Source organism: Grampus griseus (assembly GCF_964374135.1).
Source record: "Grampus griseus genome assembly, chromosome: 4".
NCBI lineage: Eukaryota > Metazoa > Chordata > Mammalia > Artiodactyla > Delphinidae > Grampus > Grampus griseus.
This window is the reverse complement of record NC_138997.1, coordinates 131,133,647-131,160,159: the sequence shown is the minus strand read 5'-3', so window position 1 is coordinate 131,160,159 and position 26,513 is coordinate 131,133,647. Positions and strand designations below refer to the sequence as shown.

The 26,513-nt window shown below is 38.5% G+C and overlaps 1 protein-coding gene across 1 annotated transcript in view; it reads left to right on the top strand.

The window, feature by feature from the left end:
* Nucleotides 1–26,513, top strand: part of SCLT1 (sodium channel and clathrin linker 1) — a gene marked incomplete at its 5' end in the record, with an annotated part of 255,805 nt that overhangs the window by 148,713 nt on the left and 80,579 nt on the right. Inside the window, 3 exon segments of the mRNA XM_082653872.1 lie at nucleotides 470–541; nucleotides 22,333–22,407; nucleotides 24,311–24,456. Coding sequence (XP_082509998.1) covers nucleotides 470–541; nucleotides 22,333–22,407; nucleotides 24,311–24,456 — 293 coding nt within the window.

Below are 26,513 nucleotides of genomic sequence, written 5' to 3'. Positions count from 1 at the left end.
ATATGAGAGTCTAGCTATCTTCTATTAAGCCATAGACATTAAGGAAATTTGCAAAAATGTAAACTAATAACACTTTTCTAAAATTTTTTTAATTTTTGGGAAATACACATATTTTCACAAAAGTGTATTTTTTGTTAACCTGTAATGACTTTAGTTATTATTTATAAAGGGATTAATAAGTAATTATTTTGAAATTTTCTGTTTTCATTTCTAATATGGTAAATTTTAATTGAAAGAGAACCCGTTATAAAGACCAAAATTTGACAAACACATTAGGAGACATCATCCTGTTCACTTACTTCCACTGTTTTGATAAATTCTTGACTCTTTAATACATCGTGTGCTTATCCTTTATGCCCTAAAAGTTATAGTTTTATTTTTTATCAAAATTATTATTCTAAATGTTTTTATTGGATGTTAATTATTTTTACTGTAGACCTAAATAATTCATAGATACCTTAATTTACAGGTTGCAAATACAAGAAAACAATATAATGTACAGATTTCTCGACTAACAGAAGAACTTTCAGCCCTTCAAATGGTATGTTAGAAAACTATACTGCTATTTTCTTCTGAATATTGTTTACTTTAAAGGCCAGGAAACATTTTATTTAACATCTTTATTAGAGTTTAATTGCTTTACAATGTTGTGTTAGTTTCTGCTGTATAACAAAGTGAATCAGCTATACATATATCCCCATATCCCCTCCCTCTCGCGTCTCCCTCCCACCCTCCCTATCCCACCCCTCTAGGTGGTCACAAAGCAGCGAGCTGATCTCCCTGTGCTATGTGGCTGCTTCCCACTAGCTATCTATTTTACATGTGGTAGTATATATAAGTCCATGCCACTCTCTCACTTCGTCCCAGCTTACCCTTTCCCCTCCCCATGTCAAGTCCATTCTCTATGTCTGCCTCTTTATTCCTGTCCCACCCCTCGGTTCTTCAGCACCATTTATTTTTTTTTAGATTCCATATATATGTGTTAGCATACAGTATTCATTTTTCTCTTTCTGACTTACTTCACTCTGTATGACAGTCTCTAGGTCCATCCACCTCACTACAAATAACTCAATTTTGTTCCTTTTTATGGCTGAGTAATATTCCATTGTATATATGTGCGACATCCTCTTTACAGGATACATATTATTGCACATTCATTTATTCAGAAGATACCTATTAAGCCAGGAACTGTAATAGATGCTAGGAAAAGAATAAAAATCAAAGGTAAACGTGTTATCTGCAGTCTTGGAACTTATGGTCTAGTAGGAAAGATGGATGGCATTTATCACGTTTTACTATGATTACATTTTTGGGACAAAGAATGCACAGGGTGCTGTTGAAGCATCCATCTGTAGCTGATACCATATGCTGAAGTTCATCTGAGAGACCAGGAAGAAAGAAAAAGTATACATGATGGTGGGAAAGGAAAGACAGTCTTTCCAAAAGAAATGAGTACTCAAGGATGAGTAGGCAAAGAAGGGAGAGGAAAGAGTGCTTGTGTGACTAGAGGTGGAATTAAATATATAAATTTAACTTGAAGATCTGATGAAATGGAATTTAATAACCTTGTTCACAGGGGCATAAAAGTACAAGTATTTCCAGAGATTGGGAAGATATTTTCAACTTTACAGACTCTCATCTTTCCTGAATTTCCATATCACTTTTAATCTTTCCTACAAAATTTAGCAATGAATTATATCTTGTCATAAATATTATACATTGTATTATGCCTCTCTTTCTCTGTCTCCTTGTCTTCCTTCTCAGTCCCTCCCTCCCCCTCTGTCTTTCTTCATGAAAATCTTATCTTCCCAAGTAGATTGTAAGCACTTCAAGGTAGAAGAGTCTTATGTTTTCCTTTATTTTCCCCATTGCCTAATACACTATTTTGCACAGTATGTTTTCAATAAATCCTTATTGACTTATTGATATTTAAGCACCTCTGAAAGAATGATCACATCTTTTCCACATTCTACAAACCAGTGTACATGATGAGACCTTAGTTATTGTATGTGGGTCCTGAGAGTTTTAGAACAAGAACAGTGTTACTTTTTGGTTGTTTAATGTCATTTGTTCTAACACTATAGGAACATTAAGTAAAATTAATGGGATGCAGTGTGGCCAATTAGTCATGTCTAATTGTTTGTTGTTTTTCAGTTTTACTTCCTCTTCTGTCATCTTGCTATTTCGCTTGTTCTCTTACATGGACTGATTTAACTATCAAAAGATTTACAACTTTGAAGAAGAGGGGTTTTACCCCAGTCTAGGATTATTTACTAAATTATAAACTCTGGAGGGACAAGAACATTATTTATTTCTATTTAGGAATGTGTACTAGGTAAGACCTGCAGGGATTTTAAAAATAACTCTTAGCTGTGTAACAAGCAGACCTATGTAAACTCACTTTAGAGTAAAAAGAAGACATAATTTCAGATTATTACAGAACGTGCTTCTTAGGATTTATAGTAAAACATTTGTAACTCATAGCTAAGTGGATTTTTCTAAAGATATTAAATATTATCTGATGTCATGTTGGTTTGGTGAAAAAACTGTACTAATTGAAGTGTTTGAAATATTAAGGATTTAGAGGTATATTTGAAGAAAGACATGTTCAGCTACTTTAAAAAGCAGATTTTCTCAGGAAACTCAGACTACAGCTTGAGGCATAATAACCTAATGTTGACTATTTATTTCTATTCTTCATTACCAATTTTACCACCTATGCACTAAACATGAAGTCAGGGAGGGAAGTTAAGCATACTTTAGCTAACCCAAAGCTAAGTTGTGCTTGCAGGAAGGATAAAGTCTTGTATTTTAGGTTAATGTGTAGATTTTTTGGATAGGTTTAAGAAAAGGCCAGAGGGAGTCTGTCTCAAGCCACATATCTCATATGCAGCATATGTTTCTCTTCAAATACTCAAGGTTTTACTTCTGCCAAGTAGCAGAGGTTTTTTGCTAATCTATAGCAAATTAGGGAGAGGATTGGTTATAAATGCCCAAATTTATACATGTAAAATGAAACATTCATTATGATCTTCTTTTTGATCCATGAATTTTTTAGAAGTCTAACTTCAAATTCCCCAATACATGGGTATTTAGACTCCTTTTTATTACTAATTTCTAATCTGGTTAAATAGAGACCACAGATCATGGTCTATATGATATTGATTCTTAATATTTTTTGAGACTTTCTTTATGGTACACTATGAGGATATGATTTTGGAAGCACTCCATGAGTTCTTGAAAAAATTTCTAGTACCATTTGGTCATTTCTTGTCCAAAAGGTAGGAATATTGGTGGTGATTAATATCTGAAAAGCTTTTAATAGTAATTTTAAATGTTTGCTTTAGTTTTTAGTGTATTTCTGATAGAATTCTTGTATTTCTCCTTAAAGGTTTCTACTTTTCTGTCTCATTTTAACTTTGTTATCTCAGGTTAAGTAAATATTCAACCATTGTCGTTTGGCAGTTATATGGTGGGTTAGATAAAGAGAAATGCATAACACATTTATAACATATCTTTCTTTATATGCTACTCACCAGACCCAGAAGTGTGATCTAACCTTATTATTAATATCTACATTAAAAATCATTTGGGAATCATATCATAGATGCAGAAAAAGCATTTGACAAAATACAGCACCCATTCATGATAAAAAAAATCTCTCAGTAAACTAGGAACAAAGGGAAACTTCCTCAGTTTTATAAAGAATATCTATAAAAAATCTACAGCTGTGGAACTGAAAGCTTTCCCACTAAGATCAGGAACAAGGCAAGGGTGTCCCCTCTCACCACCTCTTTTCAAGATCATACTGGAAGTACTAGCTAATGCAGTTTGACCCCCCCCCCCCAAAAAAAATGGAAGTAAAAGGTATGCAGGTTGGGAAAGAAGAATTTGTTTTCAGATAACATGATTATCTATGTAAAAAGTCCAAAAGAATAAAAAACTAAAAACCCTGGAACAAAGAAGTGATTATAACAAGGTTGTAGGATACAAGGTTAATATACAAAAGTCAATTGCTTTCCTATATACCAGCAATAAACAAGTGGAATTTGAAATTGAAAACACAGTGTCATTTACACATTGTCATTTGCATTAGCACCCCCAAAATTAAGTAGTTAGGTGTAAATCTAACCAAATATATATGAGGAAAACTACAAAACTCTGATGAAAAACAGCAAAGAAGAACTAAATAAATGAGGATAGCCCATGTTCATGGATAAAAAGACTCAATATTGTCAAGATGTCTTTTCTTCCCAACTTGATCTATAGATTTAGTGCAATTCCAATTGAAATCCCACCAGGTTATTTTGTGGATATTAGCAAACTGATTCTAAAGTTTGAATGGAGAGGCAAAAGACCTAGAATAGTCAATACAACATTGAAGAAGAAGAACAAAGTCGGAGGACTGACACTGTACTGCACTTCAAGACTTACTTGAAACCTACAGTAACCAAGACAGGATGATATCAGTGAAACAACAGACAAATAGATCAATGGAACAGAACCCAGAAATAGACCCACATGAATACAGTTAGCTGATCTTTGACAAAGGAGCAGAGGTAATACAATGGAGCAAAGATAGTCTTTTTTTAACAAATGGTGCTAGAACAATTAGGTATTCACGTGAATGAATCTGGATAGAGAACTTACATAAAAATTAATTCAAAATGGGTCACAGATCTAAATGTAAAATGCAAAACTATAAAACTCCTAGAAGATAACATAGGAGAAAAATCTAGATAATCTTGGGTTTGGCAATGAGCTTTTAGATACAACACCAAAGGTATGATCCATGAAAGAAACAACTGGTGAGTTGGACTTCATTAAAATTAAATTTTTCTGCTCTGTGAAAGACACTATCAAGAAAATGAAAATTGGGGCTTCCCTGGTGGCGCAGTGGTTGAGAGTCCGCCTGCCGATGCAGGGGACACAGGTTCGTGCCCCGGTCCGGGAAGATCCCACATGCCGCGGAGCGGCTGGGCCCATGAGCCATGGCCGCTGAGCCTGAGCGTCCGGAGCCTGTGCTCTTCAATGGGAGAGGCCACAACAGTGAGAGGTCCGCGTACCGCAAAAAAAAAAAAAAAAAAAAATTATAAAGAAAATGAAAATTGAAATCATATATTGGGAGAAAATATTTACAAAAAAAACCATATCTAATAAAGGACTATTACCCAAAATATACAAAGAATCCTTAAAACTCAACAGTAAGAAAACAACTGGATTTAAAAAATTGAGCCAAAGACCTTAACAGACACCTCACCAAAGATTTACAGATGACAAATAAGTAAATGAAAAGATACTCCAAATCCTATGTAAAAATGCAAATTAAAACAACAATGAGATACCACTCGTTACACCAAATAAGTGCCAGATATACCTATTACAATGGCCAAAATCCAGAACACTGACACCACCATATGCTGACAAAGAGCAATAGGAACTCTCATTCATTGCTGGTAGGAATGCAAAATGGTACAGCCACTTTTGAAGGGAGTTTGCTGTTGTCTTACAAAAGTAAATACACTCTTACCATAGGATCCGACAATTGCATTCCTCTGTATTTAGCCAAAGGAGTTGAAAACCTTATGTTCACAAAAAACGTGCACATGGATGTTTATATTATAGCAGGCTTTGTCATAATTGCCAAAACTTGGAAGCAACCAAGATGTCCTTCAGCTGGTGATGGATAAACAAACTGGTACATCCAAACAATAGAATATTATTCAGCACTTAAAAGAAATGAGCTACGTCACCATGAAAAGACATGGGGGAAACTTAAATGCATATCACTAAATTAAAGAAGCCAGTCTGAAAAGGTTACATAGTATATGATTCCAGCTATATGACATTCTGGAAAAGGCAAACTATGGAGACAGTTAAAAGATCAGTAGTTATAAGGGCTTAAGGAGGAGAGAGAGAGAGATGAATAAGTGTAGGCAAAGCATAGAAAATTTTAAGGACAGTGAAACTACTTTATATGATACTATAATGGTGGATATATATCATTATGAATTTATCCAAACCCATAAAATGTACAATACCAAGAGTGAACTCTAATGAAAACTATCGCCTCTAGGTGATAATATTGTGTGATGTAGGTACATAAGTTTTAACAAATGTACCACTCCATCGTGGCATGTTGATAATGGGGAAGGCAATGTATGTATGGGGGCAGGAAGTGTAGGAGAAGTCTGTTAACTTCCCCTCAATTGCTGTGAACCTAAACTGCTCTTAAAAAATAGTCTATTCAAAAATTACATGAGGTGAGTTATGAACATAGGAGAAATCCCAAATTTCACACCAGAAAATTACCTTTTCATAGATTAGCAACTTATTGTATGAACATATTTAGAACATTAAAGTTATATTTCTTGGAGGGACCTTCAAGGTGGTGGAGGAGTAAGGCATGGAGATCACCTTCCTCCCCACAAATACATCAAAAATACATCTACATGTGGAACAACTCATACAGAACACCTACTGAACCTGGCAGAAGACCTCAGACTTCCCAAAAAGCAAGAAGCTCCCAACGTACCTGGGTAGGGCAAAAACAGAAGAAAAAACAGAGTCAAAAGAATAGGGACAGTACCTGCACCTCTGGGAGGGAGCTGTGAAGGAGGAAAAGTTTCCACACACTAGGAAGCCCCCTCAGTGGCGGAGACGGGGAGTAGGCAGTGGGGAAGCTTCGGAGCCACAGAGGACAGCGCAGCAACAGGGATGCAGAGGACAAAGCGGAGAGATTTCCACACAGCGAAACCCTGCCAACCAGCAATGACCAGCCTGACAGGATTGTCTGCTCACCTGCCGGGGCAGGTGGAGGCTGGGAGCTGAGGCTCGGGCTTCAGAGGTCAGATACCAGGGAGAGGACTGGGGTTGGCTGTGTGAACACAGCCTGAAGGGGGCTAGTGCATCACAGCTAGCCGGGAGGGAGTCCAGGAAAAAGTCTGGACCTGCCTAAGAGGCAAGAGACCATTGTTTCGAGGTGTGCGGGGAGAGGGGCTTCAGATCACCGCCTAAACGAGCTCCAGAGATGGGTGCAAACCGCGACTATCAGTGCAGACACCAGAGACAGGCATGATACGCTAAGGCTGCTACTACAGCCACCAAGAATCCTGTGTGCAAGCACAGGTCACTATCCACACCTCCCCTCCCAGAAGTCTGTGCAGCCTGCCACCGCCAGGATCCCGTGATCCAGGGACAACCTCCCTGGGAAAACAAACGGCACACCTCAGGCTGTTGCAACGTCACAAGGGCCTCTACCACCACAGGCTCACCCCACATTCCGTATCCCTCCCTGCTCCTGGCCTGAGTGAGTCAGAGCCCCCGAATCAGCTGCTACTTTAACCCCATCCTGTCTGGGCAAAAAACATATCAGAGGGCGACCTACATGCAGAGGCGGGGCCACACCCAAACCTGAACGTCAGGAGCTGTGCGAACAAAGAAGAGAAAGGGAACTTTCTCCCAGCAGCCTCAGGAGCAGCAGATTAAATCTCCACAATCAACTTGATGTACCTGCATCTGTGGAATACCTGAATAGACATCGAATCATCCCAAAATTGAGGCGGTGGACTTCGGGAGCAATTGTAGACTTGGGATTTGCTTTCTGCATCTAATTTGTCTCTAGTTTTATGTTTATCTTAGTTTAGCATTTAGAGCTTATTATCATTGCTAGATTTGTTTATTGATTTGGTTGCTCTCTTCCTTTATATATGTGTGTGTGTGTGTGTGTGTGTGTGTGTGTGTGTGTGTGTATTTTCCTTTTTCTCTTTCCATGAATGTGTAGGTGCATGCTTCTTGGTGAGATTTTCTCTGTACAGCTTTGCTTTTACCATTTGTCCTAGAGTTCTATCTGTCCATTTTTTTTTTGGATAGTTTTTAGCGCTTGTTATCATTGGTGGATTTGTTTTTTGGATTGGTTCTCTTCTTTCTTTTTCTTTTATTACTTTTTTATTTTTTTGTTTTAAAAAATATTTTCCTTATCTTTTATTTTAATAACTTTATTTTATTTTATTTTTTCTTCCTTTTGTTCTCCCTTTTCTTCTGAGCCCTGTAGCTGACAGGGTCTTGGTGCTCAGGCTGGGTGTCAGGCCTGAGCCTCTGACGTGGGAGAGCTGAGGTCAGGACATTGGACCACCAGAGACCTCCCGGCCCCACGTAATATCAAATGTTGAAAGCTCTCCCAGAGATCTCCACCTCAACATAAGACCCAGCTCCACTCAACGACCAGCAAGCTACAGTGCTAGTCACCCTATGCCAAAAAACTTGCAAGAGAGGAACACAACCCCACACATTAGCAGGGAGGCTGCCTAAAATCATAAGTTCACAGAAACCCCAAAACATACCAATAGACATGGTCCTGCCCATGAGAAATGCAACATCCAGGCTCATCCACCAGAACACAGGCACCAATCCCCTCCACCAGAAAGCCTACACAAGCCACTGAACCAACCTTACCCACTGGGAGCAGACACCAAAAACAACAGGAACTACAAACCTGCAGCCTGTGAAAAGGAGACCCCAAACGCAGTAAGTTAAGCAAAATGAGAAGACAGAGAAGTTCACAGCAGATGAAGGAGCAACGTAAAAATCCACCAGACCAAACAAATGAAGAGAAAATAGGCAGTCTACCTGAAAAAGAATTCAGAGTAATGATAGTAAAGATGATCCAAAATCTTCAAAATAGAATGGAGAAAATACAAGAAACGTTTAACGAGGACCTAGAAGAACTAAACAGCAAACAGGCAATGAGGAACAACACAATAAATGAAATTAAAAATTCTCTGGAAGGAATCAATAGCACAATAACTGAGGCAGAAGAACGGATAACTGACTTGAAAGATAAAAGAGTGGAAATAACTACTGCAGAACAAACTAAAGAATAAAGAATAAAAAGAATTGAGGACAGGATCACAGACATCTGGGACAACAGTAAATGCACGAACATTCGAATTTTAGGGGTGCCAGAAGAAGAAGAGAAAAATAAAGAGACTAAGAAAATATTTGAAGTGATTATAGTTGAAAGCTTTCCTAATATGGTAAAGGAAATAGTCAATCAAGTCCAGGAAAGGCAGAGTTCCATACAGGATAAATCCAAGGCGAAACACACCAAGACACATATTAATCAAACTGTCAAAAATTAAATACAAAGAAAAAATACTAAAAGAAGCAAGGGAAAAATCAACAAATAACATACAAGGGAATCTCCATAAGGTTAACAGCTGATCTTTCAGCCAAAACTCTGCAAGCTAGAAGGGAGTGGCAGGACATATTTAAAGTGATGAAAGGGAAAAACCTACAACCAAGATTACTCTACCCAGCAAGGATCTCATTCAGATTTGACGGAGAAATTAAAACCTTTACAGCCAAGCGAAATTTAAGAGAGTTCAGCACCAGCAAACCAGCTTTACAACAAATGCTAAAGGAACTTCTCTAGGCAGGAAAAAGAAGACAAGGAAAATACCTACAATAACAAACTCAAAACAATTAAGAAAATGGTAATGGGAACATACATATCGAGGACTACCTTAAATGTAAATGGATTAAGTGCTACAATCAAAACACAGACTGCCCAAAAGGATAATAAAACAAGACCCGTATATATTCTGTCTACAGGAGACGCACTTCAGACCTAGGGACACATACAGACTGAAAGTGAGGAGATGGAAAAAGATATTCAATGCAAATGGAAATCAAAAGAAAGCTGGAGTAGCAATTCTCATATCAGACAAAATAGACTTTAAAATAAAGACTATTACAAGAGACAAAGACAGATGCTGCATAATGATCAAGGGATCAATCCAAGAAGAAGAAATAACAATTGTAAATATTTATGCACCCAAACATAGGAGCACCTCAATACATAAGGCAAATGCTAACAGCCATAAAAGGGGAAATTGACAGTAACACAATAATAGAAGGGTACTTTAACACCCCACTTTCAACAATGGATAGATCATCCAAAATGAAAATAATGAAACACAAGCTCTAAATGATACATCAAACACGATGGACTTAATTGATATTTACAGGACATTCCATCCAAAACCAACAAAATACACTTTCTTCTCAGGTGCTCATGGAACATTCTCCAGGATAGATCATATCTTGGGTCACACACAAATCAAGCCTTGCTAAATTGAAGAAAAGTGACATCATGTCAAGTATATCTTCAGACCACAACGCTATGAGACTAGATATCAATTACAGGAAAAAATCTGTAAAAAATACAAACACGTGGAGGGTAAACAATATGCTACTAAATAACCAAGAGATCACTGAAGAAATCAAAGAGAAAATAAAAAAATACCTAGAAACAAATAACAATAAAAACATGATGACCCAAATCCTATGGGATGCAACAAAAGCAGTTCTAAGAGGGACGTTTATATACCTCAACAAACAAGAAGCATCTCAAATAAACAACCTAACCTTACACCTAAAGCACTAAAAGAAGAACCAAAAAAATCCCAAAGTTACCAGAAGGAAAGAAATCATAAAGATCAGATCAGTAATAAATGAAAAGAAAAAGAAGCAAGCAATAGCAAAGATCAATAAATCTAAAGCTGGTTCTTTCAGAAGATAAATTGATAAACCATTAGCCAGACTCATCAAGAAAAAAAGGGAGAAGACTCAAATGAATAGAATTAGAAATGAAAAAGGAGAAGTAACAACTGACACTAGAAATACAAAACGATCATGAGAGACAACTACAAGCAACTGTATGCCAATAAAATGGACAACCTGGAGGAAGTGGACAAAGGCTTAGAAAAACACAGTCTTCCGAGACTAAACCAGGAAGAAGGAAAATATGAACAGACCAATCACAAGCACTGAAATTGAGACAGTGATTAAAAATCTTCCAACACACAAAAGCCCAGGACCAGATGGCTTCACAGGTGAATTCTATCAAATATTTAGAGAAGAGCTAATACCTGTCCTTATCAAACTCTTCCAAACTATCGCAGAGGGAGGAACACTCCCAAACACATTCTATGAGGCCACCATCACCCTGATACCAAAACCAGACAAAGTTGTCACACAGAGGGAAAACTCTAGGCCAATATCACTGATGAACATAGATGCAAAAATCCTCAACAAAATACTAGCAAACAGAATCCAACAGCACATTAAAAGGATCATACACCATGATCAAGTGGGGTTTATCCCAGGAATGCAAGGATTCTTCAATATACACAAATCAATCAATGTGTTACACCATATTCACAAATTGAAGGAGAAAAACCTTATCATCATCTCAATAGATTCAGAAAAAGCTTTTAACAGAATTCAACATCAGTTTATGTTAAAAACACTCCAGAAAGTAGACATAGAGGGAACTTAACTCAACATAATAAAGGCCATATATGACAAACCCACAGCCAACATTGTTCTCAATGGTGAAAAACTGAAAGCATTTCCACTAAGATCAGGAACAAGACAAGGGTGCCCACTCTCACCACTATTATTCAACATAGTTTTGGAAGTTTTAGCCACAGCCATCAGAGAAGAAAAAGAAATAAAAGAAATCCTAATTGGAAAAGAAGAAGTAAAGCTGTCACTGTTTGCAGATGACATGATACCATACACAGAGAATCCTAAAGATTCTACCAGTAATCTACTAGAGCTAATCAATGAATTTGGTAACATAGCAGGATACAAAATTAATGCAAAAAAATCTCTTGCATTCCTATACACTAATGATGAAAAATCTGAAAGAGAAATTAAGGAAACACTCCCATTTGCCATTGCAACAAAAAGAATAAAATACCTAGGAGTAAACCCATCTAAGGAGACAAAAGACCTGTATGCGGAAAACTGTAAGACACTGATGGAAAAAAATTAAAGATGATAAAAACTGATGGAGTGATATACCATGGTTTTTTTTTTTTACATCTTTATTGGAGTATAATTGCTTTACAATGGTGTGTTAGTTTCTGCTTTATAACAAAGTGAATCCGTTATACATATACATACGTTCCCATATCTCTTTCCTCTTGCATTACCCTCCCTCCCAACCTCCCTATCCCACCCCTCTAGGTGGTCACAAAGCACCGAGCTGATCTCCCTGTGCTGTGCAGCTGCTTCCCACTAGCTATCTATTTTATGTTTGTAGTGTATGTATGTCCATGCCACTCTCTCACTTTGTCACAGCCTACGCTTCCCTCTCCCCATATCCGCAAGTCCATTCTCTAGTAGGTCTGTGTCTTTATTCCTGTCTTACCGCTAGGTTCTTCATGAATTTTTTCTTTCTTATTCCATATATATGTGTCAGCATACGGTATTTGTCTTTCTCTTTCTGACTTACTTCACTCTGTATGACAGACTGTAGGTCCATCCACCGCCTTATAAATAGTTCAATTTTGTTTCTTTTTATGGCTGAGTAATATTGCATTGTATGTATGTGCCACGTCTTCTTTATCCATTCATCCAATAATGGACACTTAGGTTGTTTCCATCTCCTGCCTATTGTAAATAGAGCTGCAATGAGCATTTTGGTACATGACTCTTTTTGAATTATGGTTTTCTCAGGGTATATGCCTAGTAGTGGGATTGCTGGGTCATATGGTAGTTCTATTTGCAGTTTTTTAAGGAACCTCCATACTGTTCTCCATAGTGGCTGTACCAATTCACATTCCTACCAACAGTGCAAGAGAGTTCCCTTTTCTCCACACCCTCTCCAGCATTATTGTATGTAGATTTTTTGATGATGGCCATTCTGACTGGTGTGAGATGATATCTCATTGTAGTTTTGATTTGCATTTCTCTAATGATTAATGACTTGAGCATTCTTTCCAGTGTTTGTTGGCAGTCTGCATATCTTCTTTGGAGAAATGTCTATTTAGGTCTCTGCCCATTTTTGGATTGGGTTGTTTGTTTTTTTGTTATTGAGCTGCATGAGCTGCTTGTAAATTTTGGAGATTAATCCTTTGTCAGATGCTTCATTTGCAAATATTTTCTCCCATTCTGAGGGTTGTCTTTTGGTCTTCTTTATGGTTTCCTTTGCTGTGTAAAAGCTTTGCAGTTTCATTAGGTCCCGTTTATTTTTATTTCCATTTCTCTAGGAGGTGGGTCAAAAAGGATCTTGCTGTGATTTATGTCATAGAGTGTTCTGCCTATGTTTTCCTCTAAGAGTTTGATAGTGTCTGGCCTTACATTTAGGTCTTTAATCCATTTTGAGCTCATTATTGTGTATGGTGTTAGGGAGTGATCTAATCTCATACTTCTAGATGTACCTGTCCAGTTTTCCCAGCACCACTTATTGAAGAGGCTGTCCTTTCTCCACTGTACATTCCTGCCTCCTTTATCAAGGATAAGGTGACCATGTATGCGTGGATTCATCTCTGGGCTTTCTATCCTGTTCCATTGATCTGTATTTCTGTTTCTGTGCCAGTATCATACTGTCTTGATTACTGTAGCTTTGTTGTATAATCTGAAGTCAGGGAGCCTGATTCCTCCAGCTCCGTTTTTCGTTTTCAAGATTGTTTTGGCTATTCGCGGTCTTTTGTGTTTCCATACAAATTGTGAAATTTTTTGTTGTAGTTCTGTGAGAAATGCCGTTGGTAGTTTGATAGGGATTGCATTCAATCTGTAGATTGCTTTGGGTAGTAGAGTCATTTTCACAGTGTTGATTCTTCCAATCCAGGAACATGGTATATCTCTCCATCTATTTGTGTCGTCCTTAATTTCTTTCATCAGTGTTATAATTTTCTGCATACAGCTCTTTTGTCTCCTTAGGTAGGTTTATTCCTAGATATTTTATTCTTTTTGTTGCAGTGGTAAATGGGAGTGTTTTCTTGATTTCACTTTCAGATTTTTCATCATTAGTGTATAGGAATGCAAGAGATTTCTGTGCATTAATTTTGTATCCTGCTACTTTACCAAATTCATTGATTAGCTCTAGAAGTTTTCTGGTACCATTTTTAGGATTCTCTATGTATAGTATCATGTCATCTGCAAACAGTGACAGCTTTACTTCTTCCTTTCCTATTTGGATTCCTTTTATTTCCTTTTCTTCTCTGATGGCTGTGGAAAACTTCCAAAACTATGTTTTATAAGAGTGGTGAGAGTGGGCAACTTTGCCTTGTTCCTAATGTTAGTGGAAATGCTTTCAGTTTTTCACCACTGAGGACGATGTTGGCTGTGGGTTTGTCATAAATGGCCTTTATTGTGTTGAGGAAAGTTCCCTCTATGCCTACTTTCTGCAGGGTTTTTATCATAAATGGGTGTTGAATTTTGTCGAAAGCTTTTTCTGCATCTATTGAGATGACCATATGGTTTTTCTCTTCAGTTTGTTAATATGGTGTATCACATTGATTGATTTGCATGTATTGAAGAATCCTTGCATTCCTGGAATAAACCCCACTTGATCATGGTGTATGATCCTTTTAATGTGCTGTTGCATTCTGTTTGCTAGTATTTTGTTGAGGATTTTTGCATCTATGTTCATCAGTGATATTGGCCTGTACTTTTCTTTCTTGGTGACATTCTTGTCTGGTTTTGGTATCAGGGTGATGGTGGCCTCGTGGAATGAGTTTGGGAGTGTTCCTCCCTCTGCTATATTTTGGAACAGTTTGATAAGGATAGGCGTTAGCTCTTCTCTAAATGTTTGATAGAATTCGCCTGTGAAGCCGTGTGGTCCTGGGCTTTTGTTTGTTGGATGATTTTTAATCACAGTTTCAATTTCAGTGCTTGTGATTGGTCTGTTCATATTTTCTCTTTCTTCCTGATTCGGTCTTGGCAGATTTTGCATTTTTAAGGATTTGTCCATTTCTTCCAGGTTGTCCATTTTACTGGTATACAGTTGCTTGTAGTAATCTCTCATGATCTTTTGTATTTCTGCAGTGTCAGTTGTTACTTCTCCTTTTATATTTCTAATTCTATTGATTTGAGTCTTCTCCCTTTTTTTCTTGATGAGTCTGGCTAATTGTTGATCAATTTTGTTTTTCTTCTCAGAGAACCAGCTTTTACTTTTATTGATCTTTGGTATCATTTCCTTCATTTCTTTTTCAGTTATTTTTGATCTGATCTTTATGATTTCTTTCCTTCTTCTAACTTTGGGGGTTTTTTTGTTCTTCTTTCTCTAATTGCTTTAGGTGCAAGTTTAGGTTGTTTGTTCGAGATATTTCCTGTTTCTTAAGGTAGGATTGTATTGCTATAAACTTCCCTCTTAAAACTGCTTTTGCTGCATCCCATAGGTTTTGGGTCGTTGTGTCTCCATTGTCATTTGTTTCTAGGTATGTTTTGATTTCCTCTTTGATTTCCTCAGTGATCACTTTGTTATTAAGTAGTGTATTGTTTTGCCTCCATGTGTTTGTATTTTTTACAGGTCTTTTCCTGTAATTGATATCTAGTCTCATAACATTGTGGTCAGAAAATATACTTGATACACTTTCAGTTTTCTTAAATTTACCAAGGCTTCATTTGTGACCCATGATATGATCTATCCTGGAGAAAGTTCCATGAGCACTTGAGAAAAATGTGCATTCTCTTGTTTGGGGGCAGAATGTCCTATAAATATCAATTAAGTCCATCTTGTTTACTGTATTATTTAAAGCTTGTGTTTCCCTATTTATTTTCATTTTGGATGATCTGTCTATTGGTGATTTCCCCTTTTATGGCTGTTAGTATTTGCCTTATGTATTGAGGTGCTCCTATGTTGGGTGCATAAATATTTACAATTGTTATATCTTCTTCTTGGATCAATCCCTTGATCATTATGTAGTGTCCTTCTTTGTCTCTTGTAATAGTCTTTATTTTAAAGTCTATTTTGTCTGATATGAGAATTTTACTCCAACTTTCTTTTGGTTTCCATTTTCATGGAATATCTTTTTCCATCCCCTCACTTTCAGTGTGTATGTGTCCCTAGGTCTGAAGTGTGTGTCTTGTAGACAGCATATATATAGGTCTTGTTTTTGTATCCATTCAGCCAGTCTGTGTCTTTTGGTGGGAGCATTTAATCCATTTACATTTAAGGTAATTATCAATATGTATTTTCCTATTCCCATGAGAAAATGGGAAGAAACAATTAAGAAAAATTGTGTTGGGTTTGTTATTATAGGTCTTTTCCTTTTCTTGTGTTTCTTGCCTAGACAAGATCCTTTAGCATTTGTTGTAAAGGTGGTTTGGTGGTGCTGAACTCTCTCAGCTTCTGCTTGTCTGTAAAGGTTTTAATTTCTCCATCAAATCTGTATGAAATCCTTGCTGGGTAGAGTAATCTTGGTTGTAGGTTTTTCTCCTTCATCACTTTAAATATGTCCTGCCAGTCCCTTCTGGCTTGCAGAATTTCTGCTGAAAGATCAGCTGTTAACCTTATGGGGATTCCCTTGTGTGTTATTTGTTGTTTTTCCCTTGCTGCCTTTAATATGTTTTCTTTGTATTTAATTTTTGATAGTTTGAGTAGTATGTGTCTTGGCGTGTTTCTCCATGGATTTATCCTGTATGGGAATCTCTGTGCTTCTTGGACTTGATTAACTATTTCCTTTCCCATATTAGGGAAGTTTTCAACTGTAATCTCTTCAAATATTTTCTCAGTCCCTTTCTTTTTCTCTTCTTCTTCTGGAACCCCTATAATTCGAATGTTCGTGCATTTAATGTTGTCCCAGAGGTCTGTGAGACTGTCCTCAGTTCTTTTCATTCTTTTTTCTTTATTCTGCTCTTCAGTAGTTAATTCCACTAGTTTAGCTTCCACTTATCCGTTCTTTTGCCTCAGTTATTCTGCTATTGATCCCTTCTAGAGTATGTTTAATTTCATTTATTGTGTTGTTCATCATTGCTTGTTTCCTCTTTATTCTTCTTGGTCCTTGTTAAATGTTTCTTGCATTTTGTCTATTCTATTTCCAAGATTTTGGATCATCTTTACTATCATTATTCTGAGTTCTTTTTCAGGTAGACTGCCTTTTTCCTCATTTGTTAGGTCTGGTGGGTTTTAACTTGCTCCTTCATCTGCTGTGTGCTTTTGTGTCTTCTCATTTTTCTTATCTTACTGTGTTTGGGGTCTCCTTTTTGCAGGCTGCAGGTTCGTAGTTCCCGTATTTTTTGATGTCTGTCTCCAGTGGCTAAGGTTGTTTCAGTGGGTTGTGTAGGCTTGCTGGTGGAGGGGACTAGTGCCTGTGTTCTGGTGGATGAGGCTGGATCTTGTCTTTCTGGTGGGCAGGTCCACGTCTGGTGGTGTGTTTTGGGGTGTCTGTGGCCTTATTATGATTTTAGGCAGCCTCTCTGCTAATGGGTGGGGTTGTGTTCCTGTCTTGCTAGTTGTTTGGCATAGGGTGTCCAGCACTGTAGCTTGCTGGTCGTTGAGTGAAGCTGGGTGTTGGTGTTGAGATGGAGATCTGTGCGAGATTTTTGCCGTTTGATATTTTGTGGAGCTGGGAGGTCTCTTGTGGACAAGTGTCCTGAAATTGGCTCTCCCACCTCAGAGGCACAGCACTGACTCCTGGCTGCAGCACGAAGAGCCTTTCATCCACACGGCTCAGAATAAAAGGGAGAACAAGTAGAAAGAAAGAAAGGAAGGGAGGGAGGGAGGGAGGGAGGGAGGAAGGAAGGAAGGAAGATAAAGAAAGAAGATAAAAGAAAATAAAATAAAGTAAGGTAAAATTTTAAAAAAAGCAAAAAAAAATGGACAGATAGAACCCTAGGGCAAATGGTGAAAGCAAAGCTATACAGACGAAATCTCACACAGAAGCATACACATACACACCCAGAAAAAGAGGAAAAGAGGAAAAAATAATAAATCTTGCTCTCAACGTCCACCTCCTCAATTTGGGATGATTCGTTGTCTATTCAGGTATTTCACAGATGCAGGGTACATCAAGTTGATTGTGGAGATTTAATCCGCTGCTTCTGAGGCTGTTGGGAGAGATTTCCCTTTCTCTTCTTTGTTCACACAGCTCCCGGTGTTCAGCGTCGGATTTGGCCCTGCCTCTGTGTGTAGGTTGCCGGAGGGCATCAGTTCTTCGCTCAGACAGGACAGGGTTAAAGGAGCCGTTGATTCGGGGGCCCTGGCTCACTCAGGCTGGGGGGGGGGGGAGGTACAGAGTGCGGGGCGAGCCTGCGGCGGCAGAGGCCAGCGTGACGTTGCACCAGCCTGAGGCGCACCGTGTGTTCTCCCGTTGTCCCTGGATCATGGGACCCTGGCAGTGGTGGGTTGCACAGGCTCCCCGGAAGGGAGTTGTGGAGAGTGACCTGTGATTGCACACAGGGTTTTTGGTGGCGGCAGCAGCAGCCTTAGCGTCTAATGCCCCTCTCTGGGGTCCATGCTGGTAGCCGCGGCTCGCGCCCGTTTCTGGAGCTCCTTTAAGCAGCGCTCTTAATCCCCTCTCCTCGCGCACCAGGAAACAAAGAGGGAAGAAAAAGTCTCTTGCCTCTTCGGCAGGTCCAGACTTTTCCCTGGACTCCCTCCTGGCTAGCCGTGGTGCCCTAACCCCTTCAGGCTGTGTTCACGGCACCAGTCCTCTCCCTCTGCTCTGACCAGAGCCCGAGCCTCAGCTCTCTGCCCCGCCTGCCCCAGTGGGTGAGCAGACAAGCCTCTAGGGCTGGTGAGTGCTGGTCGGCACCGATCCTCTGCAGGAATCTCCCCGCTTTGCCCTCCGCACCCCTGTTGCTGTGCTCTCCTCCGTGGTTCCAAAGATTTCCCCCTCTGCCACTTGCAGTCTCCACCCGGGAAGGGGCTTCCTAGTGTATGGAAACCTTTCCTCCTTCACAGCTCCCTCCCACTGGTGCAGGTCCCGTCCCTGTTCTTTTGTTTCTGTTTATTCTTTTTTCTTTTTTTGTTTTGTTTTTCTTTTTTTTTTTGCGTTACGCGGGCCTCTCACTGCTGTGGCCTCTCCCGTTGCGGAGCACAGGCTCCGGACGCGCAGGCTCAGTGGCCATGGCTCACGGGCCCAGCCGCTCCACGGCATGTGGGATCTTCCCGGACCGGGGCACAAACCCGTATCCCCTGCATCGGCAGGCGGACTCTCAACCACTGCGCCACCAGGGAAGCCCTATTCTTTTTTCTTTTGCCCTACCCAGGTACGTGGGGAGTTTCTTGCCTTTTTGGAGGTCTGAGGTCTTCTTCCAGCATTCAGTAGGTGTTCTGTAGGAGTTGTTCCATATGTAGATATATTTCTGATGCATCTTGATGAAGAACGCTGCGATGTGATGATCCAACTTTAGTATTCTTAATCTTTAGTGTACTTCTCTGCAAGGACTGCAAGCCTTGATGACTCATTGGTTACAAGAAAAAGCCAGACATTGAAAACCAATGCAATATTGTTGCATTTGAATATTAACGTTTTCAAACACAGACTACTGAAGATATGTTTTCTGACTATAGGTTCTTCACTGGATAAACACCTCTGTGGCATGCTATTCAAGCCACCTTGGGTGTCAGGAAAGGAGCCTTCCGCTGCTCCTGCCAGATGTACTGTGGGCATATCCTGAGGCCTCTGGGTATGGTTCTGGGTAGGGATAACAGTGCCAGATGTTGACAGAGGCTCACGTCCTTGCGAAAGATCTGCTAGTGTTGGAGGGTCTTCGGCAGAGGTGAGGGATGGCTGTGGCTCACCGTGTGGACAAGGACACTGGCAGCAGAAGTTCTGGGAAGTACTCCTTGGCGTGAGCCCTCCCAGAGTCTCGATATACCATGTTCTTGGACTGGAAGAATCAACATTGTGAAAATGACTCTACTACCCCAAGCAATCTACAGATTGAATGCAATCCCTGTCAAAGTACCAATGGCATTTTTCACAGAACTAGAACAAAAAGTTTCACAATGTGTATGGAAATAGAAAAGACCCCGAATAGCCAAAGCAATCTTGAGAAAGGAAAACAGAGCTGGAGGTCTTAGGCTTCCTGACTTCAGACTATAGTACAAAGCTACAGTAAAGAAGACAGTATGGTACTGGCACAAAAACAGAAGTATAGATCAATGGAACAGGGTAGAATGCCCAGAGATAAACCCACGTACATATGATCACCTTATCTTTGATAAAGATAATATACGGTGGAGAAGACAACCTCTTCAATAAGTGGTGCTGGGAAAACTGGACAGCTACATGTAAAAGAATGAAGCTACAACACTCCCTAACACCATACACAAAAATAAACTCAAAATGGATTAAAGACCTAAATGTTAGGACAGACACTATAAAACTCTTAGAGGAAAATATAGGCAGAACACTCTATGACATAGATCACAGCAAGCTCCTTTTTGACCCACCTCCTAGAGGAATGGAAATAAAAGCAAAAATAAACAAATGGGACCTAATGAAACTTCAAAGCTTTTGCACAGCAAAGGAAACCATAAACAAGACGAAAAGACAACCCTCAGAATGGGAGAAAATATTTGCCAATGAAGCAGCTGATGAATGATTAATCTCCAGAATATACAAGCAGTTCATCACCTCAATACCAAAAAACAACCCAATCCAAAAATGGGCAGAAGACCTAAATAGACATTTCTCCAAAGAAGATGTACAGCTTGCCAACAAGTACATAAAAGGATGCTCAACATCACTCATCATTAGAGAAATGTAAATCAAAACTACAATGAGGGGTCACCTCAGACCAGTCAGAATGGCCATCATCAAAAAATCTAGAAACAATAAACCCTGGAGAGGGTGTGGAGAAAGGGGAACACTCTTGCACTGTTGGTGGGAATGTAAATTGATACAGCCACTATGGAGAACAGTATGGAGGTTCCTTAAAAAAGTACAAATAGAACTACCATATGACCCAGCAATCCTACTACTGTGTACTTACCCTGAGGAAACCATAATTCAAAAAGATTCATGTAGCACAATATTCATTGCAGCACTATTTACAATAGCCAGGACGTGGAAGCAACCTAAGTGTCCATTGACAGATGAATGGATAATGAAGATGTGGCACATATATACAATGGAATGTTACTCAGCCATAAAAAGAAACAAAATTGAGTTATTTGTAGTGAGGTGAATGAATGTAGAGACTGTCATACAGAGTGAAGTATGTCAGAAAGAGAAAAATTAATACCATATGCTAACTCATATATATGGAATCTAAAAAATAAAATAAACATGGTTCTGAAGAACCTAGGGTCAGGACAGGAATAAAGGTGCAGCCTTAGAGAATGGACTTGAGGACACGGGGAGGGGAAAGGGTAAGCTGGGATGAAGTGAGAGAGTGGCATGGACATATATACACCACCAAACGTAAAATAGATAGCTAGTGGGAAGCAGCCGCATAGCACAGGGAGATCACCTTGGTGCTCTGTGTTCACCTAGAGGGGTGGAATAGGGAGAGTGGGAGGGAAACGCAAGAGGGAGGGGATATGGGGATATATGTATATGTATAGCTGATTCACCTTGTTATACAGCAGAAACTAACACACCACTGTAAAGCAGTTACACTCCAATAAAGATGTTAAAAAATATAAAGTTATATATCTTATACACTAACAGTTCTATCTTAATGAAAGATAAATTTAGATTAATAATCTTATTTACAACATAGGTTTAAAGATCTTCATTATAATCAGAGTTCATTAATTTGGGATCATAATTTAGAAGCTTATTTTTAACTTGAAAAACATGTTGTTATATAGTATTTCTGTAAAATAAAGTTATGATAAAGATAATTGAATATTAGCACTGTACTGTCAGCAAAGCAGGTTCATCCAGCGCATAATAGTAGAAAATAACCACACCCATTCTCAAAAATAGAGAAAAACAAATAGCTGTGAAGAGCCAGTCGTTATAATGATTGTTCTTAGTTTTAGTTGCATTTGCAAAATTTTACATTTATTGAGTATTGATATGCTTGTTTGATTTTTACTGATTAAAACCTTTCGAGTCAGAAATGTTTTATGTTCATGTTAATGAAACATTTTTACTGTGTCTACTGGCTGCTTATAAGTTTTGCAAAAGAAAATTAACTGTTCTAGAATTTCTATACCCATGCATCTTTTAGGCCATAGGTTATCCTATGGTGTTGTGTCACTGTCTAGTTCTATGTTACCTTTTAAAATATGTGGTAAGAGTATATGAAAAGGAAAACTGTAATATGAGAAAGGGGTCTCATTTATTTTTTTCTCCCCAGAATCCCTCAGCCTCTGTTTTCCATCTAGTATGTTTACTTAGAACTTCTTGGCGTTCTATGCCAGAGGTGATCTCTGAAATCCTGAGATAGGTAGTTCTTTAAAGATTTGAGTTTTTCGTTTTTGTTTTTTTCCTCTAATAATCAATATGGTCCTGCTATACAAATAGGGTAAGTGTGGTATTCTTATTATGAACATATCATCTTCCTTTCTGTTTTTCCCCATTTTTCTTAAGGTTTTACAAATATATTTATTTACCACATGATTTGAATTTATAGGAGTGTGCTGAAAAACAAGGCCAAATTGAACGAGGCATTAGGGAGAAAAAAGCAGTGGAAGAAGAACTAGAAAAGGTAAAGAGAAAAAGGAAAAAATAACTACCTAAAACCCAACTGCAAGTATTCAGCATTACTGTCTGCTTTCATCATACTATCTACTAGCAACCCCTATATTATAAGTATTCTCCTGGTGAGTGCTTTTATTTGCTTGGAATATTTTCAGAATCTGCATTTAAGTACTGGTATTGCCTGTATACATTTCTTAACAAGAGTGGCCACATTATTTGAACTTTTTACTTAAAGGTATAAATTTTACAAAGTAACTGTATTCCTTGCTTAGACCTCATCCCAATATTAAATTTTATTTTGTCTTCTTTTTAAATTTTCTGCCAACTCTTATTGGGTGTAGGCCATCTATAAATATAAAAAGTATATATAACCAAAAAAATTATAAAATGCTATGATTTTTACCTTTTTAAAAACACAGAGTTTTAATCACAGTTAGGAAAGAATATTTACCCCAGTGACATTTGAGAACGAATATTGCAAGAAGTCTATAGTTTGAAATTTACTTCTTACTTAGATAACTCTTTTTATTTAGCAGTAAATATCCCACTCTTTTAAAATACCTTGGGGAGAAAAAGAGCTAAATTTGATTCAGCAAATCAAATTGTGTTTTAGGTGCTGTATTAGGAACTTTCATAGAGAGGTTAAGTAATTTACCCAATGTTAAAAAAATAGTAAATGGTAGAGTCAGAGTTTGATTTTCAAAGAAGAGCTGTGTGTTATAAAAAACATGTTATATCTGTATTATTGATATAAAAGATTATGACAACATCAGATAATAAAAGAGTAATTTACAAAGGAGAATATAGTATATAATCCCATTTGTGGGGGAAGAAAAAAAGAAATATACATATTATGTTCAGGGTAGGCCATTCATGGTCACCACTCCTACAAGGTTGATCCCTTCTGAGTTTCCCTCTGTTATGGAATAGGACTAGGTCCCATTTAGATTGGACCTGCCATCAGGGTTTGGGATGAATTTTTTTAATATCACATGGCATAGGTTAAGGAATAGGCTTTATTGGGGAAATGTAAAACCTACAAGACTAAAGGCAACAGGTAAAGAGAAGTCACAGCTTTCTCTTCTCCCACTGTTCCACAGACAAGTATGCTATAGTCAAAATACTGCTGGTCCTGAAGTATAGGTCTGTATTTTAGTAGCAGGACATTGACGTTTTGATACTCTGTCTTTTTGTAGAGCAGGAGTGACAAAGCAGTCTTGTCAGTGGGAGAAAACACAGGTTACTTGGCCAAGCATTCTGGATTGGAGGGTACCTGTGTGTAGGGTGTGTCTGAAAATGTGAACTGCCTAGCACCTGGAGACCTTGCAGTTCATGGGATGCTACAGCCTCTCTGTCATAGGTGGAAGCCCAGTCTCACAGGAAGCAGAGCTTGAATACAACCACTTCTGCTAGGGAAGGGGAAACCCCCATTTCAGCTAGATCGTTGTCTGGTTAACCTAGAGATTCTGGACTCATCACTTTCAGATAGTTCTACTCATTGCATCACAGTATGTGTCTGTACTTTTGAATATTGCAATACAGAATTGTCTTAAAAGTGGTCATCAAAGAATCAAAGCAGTTGTCTCCAAGTGGTAACATTTAGAGTATTTTTTTAATTTCAGCTATTTTATATTTCTTTCTAGCATTTATTAAAACTATTTGAATGGTATAATGAGCCTGAATAATTTCAAAAAATAAGCAATTACTTTATATGTCAGTTTTCAGCACTTTATTTTGTAAATGTGAAACAACCAAAATTAATTATTGATATATTCTAATGTTATAATGGGACAGATGAACACATGATCATGAGTTTTTATTTCTCATCATTTATTTCAGTTTCTAAACTGTATAATTTCTTAAAATAATTTCCTTGTGCAAAGTAATATACATACAAGCCTCTTCTGCAGATTTACCTTGAAGGCAGAATAAATGAAAATGATTACAGAAAACTAGAAGAAATGCACCAAAGATGCCTGGTTGCAGAACGTTCAAAAGATGATCTTCAGCTAAGACTTAAGACAGCAGAAAATAAAATCAAACAACTTGAAATAAAGTAAGTTATTCTTTTGGATTTTCAGAATTCATACAGTTTTTGAGATTTTTTAGTTTTTATAGGACTCATAATTATATCTTATGTTGAAAAAAGACGTTTTAGCACCAAATAGAATTTCTTTTCAAGATTATTTTTGAAAACTAATTTCTTCAGGAAGAAAAGATACAGTACTGTACCATTTTATTTTAAGTTTCTTGTTTCTGGCAGTTAAATAGGATGTTCATAAGATCATTTTTTTCATACTAACTATGCAGCTATTACAGTAGCTTGCTTATAATTATTGCTTTTATACTCAGTTTAGAGGTATTGAATATTCAGTAATAATCCATCATTTGTATTTATTACATTGTCTATTAAAATGATAAATTTATAATCTGGCCTATCCATTCTGAATATTTCTCTACCTTTTCCCCCCAGAGTATTACTTATTATAGTAAAACTTACTTAAGTTGAATGAAGTTTTGATCTCTGTTACAGAATATGTTTAATAGTTATTTTAAAAGAGGAATGATAGCAGCAGTATGGCAGAATAGGAGGTCCCCACCCCATGTCTCTCTACAGAAACAAATATTTGGCAGGCATCCATAGACAAAAATGCCTTTGTGGGAGCACTGGAATCCAGGTAGGAGGTTGCAAAGCCTTAGTGGAGCCCAAAAATGAGGAGGCAGGCCTGCACACTAGTGGCAGGCCCTCCAACTGTGGTCCCATCTATGAACCCAAAGCAGCCCCATCTTCCTGTGGACTTGGCTCCAGCCCTCCTTGCCCAGTCCCGCACCTAGCCCCTTCCCAAGGAACCCTTATAGGTACTCTCAGTAATAGGCCTGCCAACCTCAGACCTGGCTGTAGCCGCCAAAGCATTCCCATTACCCAGCTCCAGTTCCACTCTCCTGCAGCCTGAACATAATCCTGCCCATCCGGGAACCAGCCCAGTAACCTCACGGGAGCACTAATGGACCCATTGGAAGCCACACCTGACTGTGCCCCTGGTAACAAGTCTGCCAGTGACAGACCAGACTGCACACCCAACAAAAGCCACAAGACATGGATCCAGCCCTGTTCTACCACAGTTTGAGGCAGTCTTACATGGCCAGGGATTCACCCAAGGGACCCAGCAGAAGCCACTCTTGTAGATGCCCCCATTACAGGCCTCAGACCTGACTGTGATCCCTGAAACAATCTGTGACACAGCTCTAGTCCCACCCTACCACAGTCCAGAAGCAGTTCTGCCTGCCCATAGGCCAGCCCAGTGAACATGACAGGAGCACCTTAGAATCCTAACAGACACAACACCTGACTGCACCCCTGGTTACAGGTCTGCCAACCATGGACCTGGCAACAACCACATGACATGGTTTCAGTCCCGCTTAGCTGTGATCCCAGAGGCAGTCCCATCAGTTCTGAGACAAGACAGGAGAAGGTCTTTAGCTGCCAAAAACAGTCTAAAGACTGGAAGAGGAGTCTGCTCCTTCACATGCACAGATAGCAACAAAGAATCAAGCAAACATGACACCACCAAAGAAAACTAATAAGTCTCTAGCAATCAATGCAAAACAAATGGAGATCCATGAACTTCTAGAAAAAAAATTAAAAATAATTGTCTTAAGGAGCTTAATGAACACAGATGGTCAACTACATGAAATCAGGAGAACAATACATTAACAAAATGAGACGTTTAACAAAGAAATTGAAACCATAAAAGAACCAATCAGAAATCCTAGAGCTGAAGAATACAGTGATTGAACTGAAAAATTCAACAGAGAGCTTTATCAGCAGACTTGGTCATGCAGAAGAAAAATCGGCAAACTCAAAGACTGGTCATTTGAAATCATGCAGTGAGAAGAAAAGAAAAAAGAATGAAAAAAGAGTGAGGATAACCTACATGATTTATGGGACATCTTGAAGCGAATCAGTATCCACATTATGAAAATCCTGGAAGGAACAAAGAATGAGAAAGGGGTAGAAAGTTTATTTAAAGAAATAATAACAGAAAACTTCCCAGATCTGGGGACAGTAATGAATATCCAGATCCATGATGACCAAAGAACAACAAATAGAGT